Source organism: Eucalyptus grandis, chromosome 6, assembly GCF_016545825.1.
Source record: "Eucalyptus grandis isolate ANBG69807.140 chromosome 6, ASM1654582v1, whole genome shotgun sequence".
Taxonomy (NCBI): domain Eukaryota; kingdom Viridiplantae; phylum Streptophyta; class Magnoliopsida; order Myrtales; family Myrtaceae; genus Eucalyptus; species Eucalyptus grandis.
In genome coordinates, this window is record NC_052617.1 from 54,741,806 (window position 1) to 54,750,054 (window position 8,249).

At 38.5% G+C, this 8,249-nt stretch overlaps 1 protein-coding gene across 8 annotated transcripts; it reads right to left on the minus strand.

Moving 5' to 3' along the window:
• On the minus strand, positions 1 to 7,903 carry LOC104450858. 8 transcript variants are annotated; one of them, XR_005552312.1, is made up of 14 exons: positions 7,567 to 7,901; positions 7,393 to 7,458; positions 6,834 to 6,899; positions 6,605 to 6,680; positions 5,610 to 5,687; positions 4,819 to 4,922; positions 4,134 to 4,207; positions 3,957 to 4,044; positions 3,685 to 3,842; positions 2,540 to 2,582; positions 1,514 to 1,579; positions 937 to 1,014; positions 421 to 566; positions 1 to 342 (listed from the first exon to the last, which is right to left on the minus strand). XR_005552312.1 is itself a non-coding variant. In XM_039316111.1 (13 exons), exons 4-13 carry the CDS (start codon positions 6,666 to 6,668, stop codon positions 495 to 497), a joined length of 813 nt encoding a protein of 270 aa, XP_039172045.1. In that variant the 5' UTR covers positions 6,669 to 6,680; positions 6,834 to 6,899; positions 7,393 to 7,458; positions 7,567 to 7,903; the 3' UTR covers positions 1 to 494. The 8 variants fall into 8 exon arrangements, 7 of the variants coding, with proteins under 7 accessions (XP_039172045.1, XP_010063865.3, XP_010063864.3 ...); XM_039316111.1 differs by having other exon boundaries at positions 1 to 566; positions 4,819 to 4,916; positions 5,616 to 5,687; positions 7,567 to 7,903; XM_010065563.3 differs by having other exon boundaries at positions 1 to 566; positions 5,616 to 5,687; positions 7,567 to 7,903.
• Between the last annotated feature and the right edge of the window lie 346 nt (positions 7,904 to 8,249).

Here is an 8,249-nt window from a genome sequence, read left to right on the forward strand (position 1 = left end):
TATAGGAATTCTCAATCTACTAATTGCTCGCACTCATTACTCACGATGTTTCCACATTTCATAGGCCACTGTAACTGTCCGTCTTTGGTTGGTCGGACCACTGCCAACCGATCTAAACATAATCGTGGATCGACATTGAAATGCTCTAACATTGCCTCCTTCAACAATAACTTTGCTATATGTTTAACTTGAACGAGGGACATAAGAAAAGGGTGATGAATAAAGTGGTTTCCGACAATCAAAAAAGGAGTGGGAATGCTGAAATCCTACAATGAGAAGATACGGAAGATATTTCCTCACGAACCAGATTCTCATTGACCAGATAGATGGCTTGACTGGAAGCATCATAAGCTGCTAATATAGCCCCCTCATATGCTAAAAGACACCTTTCTTGTAATTTCTCTCTCCTACCAAAAGAAGTAGATATATTCTTTTATCATAAAAGAAAAAGAACACCCATTTGGGAAGTTCTCCGGCTTGCTGCTTCTTTAGCTTCAACCCACAACATCAGCAACAAAGATGCTACCCGAGTCGCACCAGCCACCTAAGACATCTCTGCCATGGGACTGCAGTGGAAAAGAGCAGATCTTTGAGTTCACTGTGAAGAGACTTTCATGATCAAGTACAGCAGCATAATGCTGCAGTATAAGCCAGTCCAATCAGAGTGGCATAAGTCCCACTTCACCCAATGTGCTTTAACAGCCATTAGACCTTTTGGGTCACTTAACATTGATTATTCAGACGAACCTCGTACTTGATCAAGGTAAGTCTTTATAACACAAACTCTTGATAATTGTTTAACTAATAGGGTCACCATATTAACGTGCAACAACATACAGAAGTAAAAGCTTTTGTTGCCAGACAAATAATTACGCTACATTGCCCTTTAATACATAGGCAGTCAGAAAAGTGATGATTGAGGATCTAGACGATTACCTTATTAAACCCTAGCCAGTTCGAGTCTCCTCTAAATGTAAATACTTTCTCGCTCTTTTCCCACTGCCCACAAAAGACCTGCCCAAACAAAAGATTACGAGTAAGACTAAATCTATCAAAATAAAGAAAACTGAGGCTAAATCTTAGGCATCAACAAAGGTAGGCTAAATTGGGAAGTGCCACGTTTTAACTCAACTACAATCAACATGAAAGAAGACATATTAATTTAACAAATTTCAGCACCCCCAGCACTAGAAAGAGCAATAACTGTATGAAGGAATAAAGTTTACACGCACCCAGTGTACCATTCATGATGGACATGCATACACCTAAAACTGCTCTCTAAAAAGTATTTTTGCCTGATGAAATGTTTTCATCAATAGCCACCTATTCCTCAAGTCACGCCATTTGCTACATCCATATTAGATCATTCTCATCCTGTGCTCTATTTGCACATGCCCATGTGTTGAACCAACAAAAAAGTCGTAATACAGTCAGATACGATAATTAGAACAAGAACATACAAGTGAGAAGAAGCAAGCAGAAAAGTACATAAGAACTTCTCTGCCAACCTTACCTCATAATCCATTCCTTGGACATAGATATAATCAGAGTTTATTGATGAAAATGCAAGTCCAGTGATCTGTATAATGAGCCAGGAAAATATTTACTCTCACCAGCAGATTTTGATAGCAAAAGCCAGATATACATGTACGGACATAGCTTCATTTGCATAATGCGTATGCTTAAGCCACTAATGCATATCATGAGATTTTGCTGTCACATGATGGAAAAAGACATGAAGCTGGAAGTTTATTCCACATTCTAAAAAATGAATTCAACTGATTGTAAACGAATACAAAAAGGGAATTGGCCAGAACTGATGAACTCTATGAATGATTATTTAGTTTGACAAGCCACTCTCTTATTTTTCTTATCATTTCCAGTTAAAGAAGCTTGCACTTTTCACAAAGCAAAAGTGAATTTACACAAGGATGATTAATTGACACATGCGTCCTTAATAATATAAATTGCACAGGTAAATGAAGAGAGTGGAGAAGCATCATCACGTAAAGTGATATATAGGTTGAGACCAGTAGTCCTTATTTCAAAAGAGATATTGTGTTCAGGTGGCATGTATTTAGACAGTCAAAAGGAACAGGTGGTGACCTCCAGATATTTTAAAGCAAGGATGCAACTTCATCTGTGAATATTCTATCGCATGGAATTGGAGAAGGCAGCTCCTGGGATGGTCAACCTCTGGCTTCATCAACCAGTCACTCATGCCTTCACATAAAAGCTAGACTATCTACTTCCAACTCGTGACTTATGACTTTTAGATACAGAGATGTTAAGCAATTCTGAAATCCACTTACAATTACCTGAAACACACACTATTCTTCATCCCTTGAAATTGACTAAACTACTGGACCATGAGGAAGTGTCTATGTGTCTCACACTCATCATTGTAAAACAGTTTGCAACTGGCTCCACAATCGATGATAAAAAGATTTCTTGCATGCAAAGAAGATGAGGTCTCATTCCTAATCACGGTGTGAAGCATAAACATTAGTAAAGAGGTTGGAAGTGGGGAATAGCTTACCTCATACTTTGAGCAATGCACCCATCGTGATAATGCTGACCATCTGTATTAGAAGTACAAAAACAATATCACATCTCTTTTTATATATAAAGAACAAAGAAATCCTGAATCACCCCAATATGCAGACCATGTAATAAACACATGATTGATGTACAAAAAATGACCAAAGAAGTGGAGGGTAAATGTGCAAGAATCATGTATAGCAATTTTTTAATTCAACTTGATTTTGGCATTTGGTCATGAATCCATCAGCTCATCCAGTTGGAGGATGACAAATTTCAAAAAATCCAGCATCTGATTTATCTAAAGTCCACCAGGATAAGGAGCCTTAATGTAAATTGGACCAGATTCTAAGTTGGATTCAATAATAAAATGGGATGATAAACTCATATAGTATGTAATCATACAAACTACCCAAGAGAGAATTCAACATTCTTTCTTTCAGTTCTCTTCTCTTTAGTATTGTCAGATTTTAAAAGAAGAAAGGAGGCAATAGTTCACAGTTCTTCAAATTTGCATTTGCATGGGGATGCCATCACCCTTCAACAGACAAGACATCACGATAGAGTATTGCCACCTCGTTAAGGAGGCATGAGGAGTCTACACTATTAGAATATGAAACGAGTATATTCAAGCTTTTTGCACTCTGTTTAGTAAGGTAGAATGAACTGATCGGGTGAAAATAAACTTCAATTCATATTTCTAGTTCTAGTTATTTAAGAAGAAGCTTAATGTCAAGTGGAATAATCACTTAATGCATGTAGGAATATGAATAACAACATTACTTTCCCATATTTATGAATTAATACTTAATTTAGTATCAATGCTTCTTCTCAATCCATTCTATTAGATTTTTAGATTCACAACCATACAAGATGTGCAATTCTAAAATATGGAGTCCTCTGATCTGATGAATGCATCTCAACCTTAATGAGACAACAGCAAATGTGAAATTTTTGTCTCCACCACTTTCAGGAATGGCACCAAAGCTTATTTAGGATATTCCACGTCTTATCAACATAAGTCAAGTCAAACCGACCTGACTAATTCAACAAGAGCAAAAAATATAAGCCATCAACTTCTACATGTTAGTTTTGATTACTCAGTCTAAGTAACTGCATTTACAGGTATTGATAATGAGAAACCTGCGAGGATCATATATGGTCACGGTACGATCAGCTCCACCAACTGCTATGCTGCTGGTAGAAGAACTGCAGACAGCATAGAAGTTGTCACCAAGAGAGCCAGAGATTCGATGGAGGCAACCGCCATTTTCTTTCATCCTCAAGTCCCATATACTCAGCTGCAACAATCCAAACATAAACTGAATTAAAAAATAAATTCAACCACAATGTTTAAGACAATTTATCTGTAAAAACAAATACTATACAGCCTTTCTTTAATGTCATTACTATACCTGACTACCTTCAGCGACAGCTAATATAAAACTTCCATTCCCATTAGACATATTCTCTATGAAGTTCAGTGAAGATGGATACCACAGCCTGAAAGACCAGGTCTATAAGAATAACCTTTTACTCAAGTCTGCAAACATATGCCATGTACCTATAGTTATCAAGCACTTAGAACATACGTCCTCAGAGTCTGAAGATGGATATCCTGATCATATATATCGATGCTTTTGCAAAAGCTCCGCGCCACAGCAGCCTGTGATATACAACCAGTCAGGAGAAGTCTCTAAGAAATACCATACAAGATACCAAGTACTTCTAAAAATAAGTACGAGTAAAAAACATGAAAAAACTTATGTAGAGGCAGTGATCTGCTCTCCAACTTTCAATGCACTTTCTTTAAATGACCAATTACAGGTTCCCACTAAGTTTTGAACTCAGAGGTTCTCAGACAAACTATCATCCACGTTCCTGAGGGGGCGAGAACGAAAGGACAAATGCCAAGCACATGTAATGTCTAAGATCGTCAAGTAAAGAAGCAAGCGTTCATAATGAAAGAGATTGCTCGAAAGGCAAGTCAAATTCAAAGCTTGAATAAATATTCCAAAACCACTTGAAGAAAACAGAAAAGGGAAACCACAAAAAGTGAAAGTATGCTTTATCAATAAAATCTCTATGCAATTGAGACTACCCTGTAGTAAGACATGAAAGAGATAATGAGAACACAAAAAGACATGTGCCACGAGATAAAAAATAAAAATAAAAAATAAAATAAAAAAGAAGAAGAAAAAAACTTATTTGATCCTCAATGCTTCCAAATTTCAAATGGAAATTTAAAAAAAGAAAAATTCATGGATGACTAGGTACCATAGACCATTGATTTGGACTGAAGCAAAGTCCTGCCCAACTACCTTCTCCAATTCCACAATCTTGAGGCAATACCGAGTATGTAAGCCTGCTATCATCTGAAACTAATGAATTGAAGACAGTGTCAACAAGGAAAGCAGGTGATACAGGGAGTTTTTTAGCAATCATAATGCAATTAGATCACTTACATTATATATATGTCCAAAAACTTATCATATCTCAAATAAATACAGTTTAAATAATAGAAGATTAATCTAATAGCTTCCATTGACGAGCCACAACATAGATAAACTGCACAGTGTGCTATTGGTCAGACAAAAGTCGGTAAAAAGTTTGTGTAAAGAGTAACATTTAACAAGGCTAGCCCAACTATGAAGGGCAGAACATTAAACAAAAAATCATTGGACTCTTCTCTGTCAGGAAACCTTTTAGAACCAAGGAGAGGAAAAAAGACTAATAATGCAGAAGAGAGAGGACTATAGCATGGAAAGGACACAGAACATATTAGAACCTTATTAAAAGGACTCATGAGGAGGGGAATTTCACAAATCAGTAACACGTCTTCTACATCCACACATTACTCGATGCTTTCTTCTTTAAATTTACATATTTGCAAAAACCCCAACCAGGTATCAAAGTTGTAGGAACCGAGAAACCATCATTCATGTCCAATCGGGGATAAAGACATTTGAGGCACATGCTTGCTCTTTTTCCATTTACAAATTAAACATTTCTAATTCTCCTGCTGAAAGTCTCCATAAAAATTTAAAAAACATTTAAGGGGAACATACCCTCACCACCTATATGTAGCTTAGATACAATGAGGTGGCCACAGGAATCCACACTTCCCAGCATCAAGTAGCCAGCACCTGCAATTGATCAAAATAATATTAAGCCAACTCTATTGACATTGCCATGCAGCAACTAAAATTCGACAAGGAGAAGAGCAGATTTTCTCACGCGAGTGAATCCTTAAGACAAACGAGATGACCATAAATTAAGCATCTAATACAGAACATATCACTCCACCAGGCATGGAAGCTGACCAGACACGGCATGAAAGAACTGTTTAAGGAACTAGTAAAGGAATGACTCTTTCAATCATAATCAACATCGCAAGTCTATTTTCCCAGAAAGATTATGTCAAGCTAAGCCCAAGTTATATCTTACAAGGGAGCCCACCCATCTCTGTGTAGGACTGGCAGTATCGACAAATATAACCTGCTTCATACATGTCTTTTCGAAAGTAGCTCCTGTGTAGCAATTCAAGCAACGTTGCTTTTGGATAATAAAAGGTTCAACATTACTATTTTGAAATTAAACTTAAACTCTTCTTTGGCCCTTCACTTAGTCTGGTGGTTGGACAAAACTCACATGCAAAGCTTTGGGTTGTAATTAATGAAAATCAGCTGCACACATTACACTAACCAATGTGAAGTCACCCAATAAATGTAATTATTAATACCAAATTGGCCTAAAAGAAAGGGCAACAGATTGTTGTATAAAATGCAGTAGTTTGTTGTAGGCCAGCAGTTTCGCTAGGTGGTACTCTACTGTTCGTGTCAAATAGTCTTTGAAAATTAATTGAATAAGCTGACTACCAATTAAAAAACAAAAAAGAGTTTAATGAGCCAAGCTTTTTTTTTCTCTTTTTGTCTGCTGGCTTTTCATAGTTGAATCAGCCAAGGACCAGATATTTCTCAAGCACAACTCAACTCAACACCATTCTTCAACATCTTTTTCGTGAAATGAAATCTTCAGGTAGCTTAAAAGAAAAGCCACTTACTGTCAGATTCAGTCAGCACTATACTCTGAATTTCAGATCGGTGTGGGCAACGGTTGACTAGCATAGAGTCTGTAACCTTCAAAAAGCAAGGCCCTCACGTTACAAAAGATCCACACAGGGGATGAAAGAATGAACACCAACCACGGAAATAAAACCCTTTTTGCCAGAAGAAAAGCTAAAACCAGTTCATAACTGAAACTTGAGATCACCGCACTCGAGTGACCCTTACCTCCGCATGAGCAGGAATAAGAAGGCTTTCTTTGCCTTCGCCAACCAAAGCCCCCTCCAAGGGCACCTGAAGTCATGAAATGGAAAGAGATAAAGATGAGAGATATAATTTTCAGAAAGAGATCAGGACATCAACGAGGTGTTGTGAACCCACGATTCTCTAGCCTGTCTAATTGCATAAGCATGTATCCGATAGATGAGTCTCAAAAACCTTCAGCAAATGGGGGTACCCATTTATTTTATCATCTCCAATTCGCCCAGAAAATCTCCACAACGAGTGGTCTCAATAACAATCATTCATAACACACGGCCATCACAGGTCAACACATTTAAGTTTCCAGCAAAACTGCTCTCTCTAACCACCCCCAACTTCATCCTTACAAAATCGAAACAGCACCAAATTCCAGTCGAGTTACCACCATTCCCATTCCCCATCATCAGTCAACAAGGAATTATCAAACACTACTAACTACCACACACTGCGGGCTACGACGGACCCGACCACACAATATCAGAACATCACAATTCATGCAAATTCCAGCTAAAAGCGGCCGCGTAACCTGGACTCTGAAGACGTGGCAACCGGAAGCGATGTAGACCCAGCACGAAGATCCTTCCTCGTTAGCCTGACCAGAAAAAAAGGAGGCAAATTTAAGCTCATTCCGCCCTCAACAACGCCCAGAGCGCGAGCGAGAGCGATAGGGGTTTAGGGTTTTGGAGAGTCGAGCGATTACATGGAGAGCAGGCGAGTGGACTGGAGATTTCCAGGAGAGGGATGGCGGATGAGGGTGGAAGGAACCGCCGCCTTCACCAGAGTCCTCGCCTCCAACATTCTTCTCCTCCTTCTCCCTCTTCCTCTCTTTCGGCCGGAACTGCAGACTGAGCCGTTCTCCGTCGTCGCCCGCCGTCGCTCGATGAAGTAGGCGACGGAGCTCGGCGGCGGAAGCGGCAAACCGCCAAAACGAGTTTCGAGGAAATTGCACTTTGCTCCCCTGAAACTTGTGCTCTGTTTCAATTTACTCCTCGAGTTTGCGTTCGTTTCTGGACCCCTCTCTTTCTGTTTTTTTTTTTTTTCCCTTAAACAAACCTTCCATTGCATCAAAATAGTTCAAACATTACAAGGAGAAAAACATCAAGATAATGAATTGAAGAAACACAGCTAACACTAATTTTTTTACTGTAGAGAGATCATTAAAAGGGTAAGACAATGCAATTCCTAACCGATGAAATGCCCATTTTGCGACTCATGAGCAACGACATTACTAGTCCTATTGGCTCACTTCAAATTCCATCCTAAGTCGTTACTAAGTGGTAAATGAGAGTCGAGACAAACGGATGAATACACCAAGGGCAAAAGCCCTTTTGTTGAATAGTATCGATTAACACATTACAATCACTTTCAAAGACCATTTTATGA

What these genes read in the sequence shown, in the direction of transcription:
- LOC104450858 (XM_010065561.3), bottom strand. Translation starts at nt 6,668, where the DNA reads ATGCTAGTCAACCGTTGCCCACACCGATCTGAAATTCAGAGTATAGTG. An exon ending in CTGTCGCTGAAGGTAGTCAG is followed by an intron (nt 3,843 to 3,956) that starts GTATAGTAATGA and finishes GGATTGTTGCAG; the next exon opens with CTGAGTATATGGGACTTGAG. An exon ending in TGCATTGCTCAAAGTATGAG is followed by an intron (nt 1,580 to 2,539) that starts GTAAGCTATTCC and finishes CTCATTATACAG; the next exon opens with ATCACTGGACTTGCATTTTC.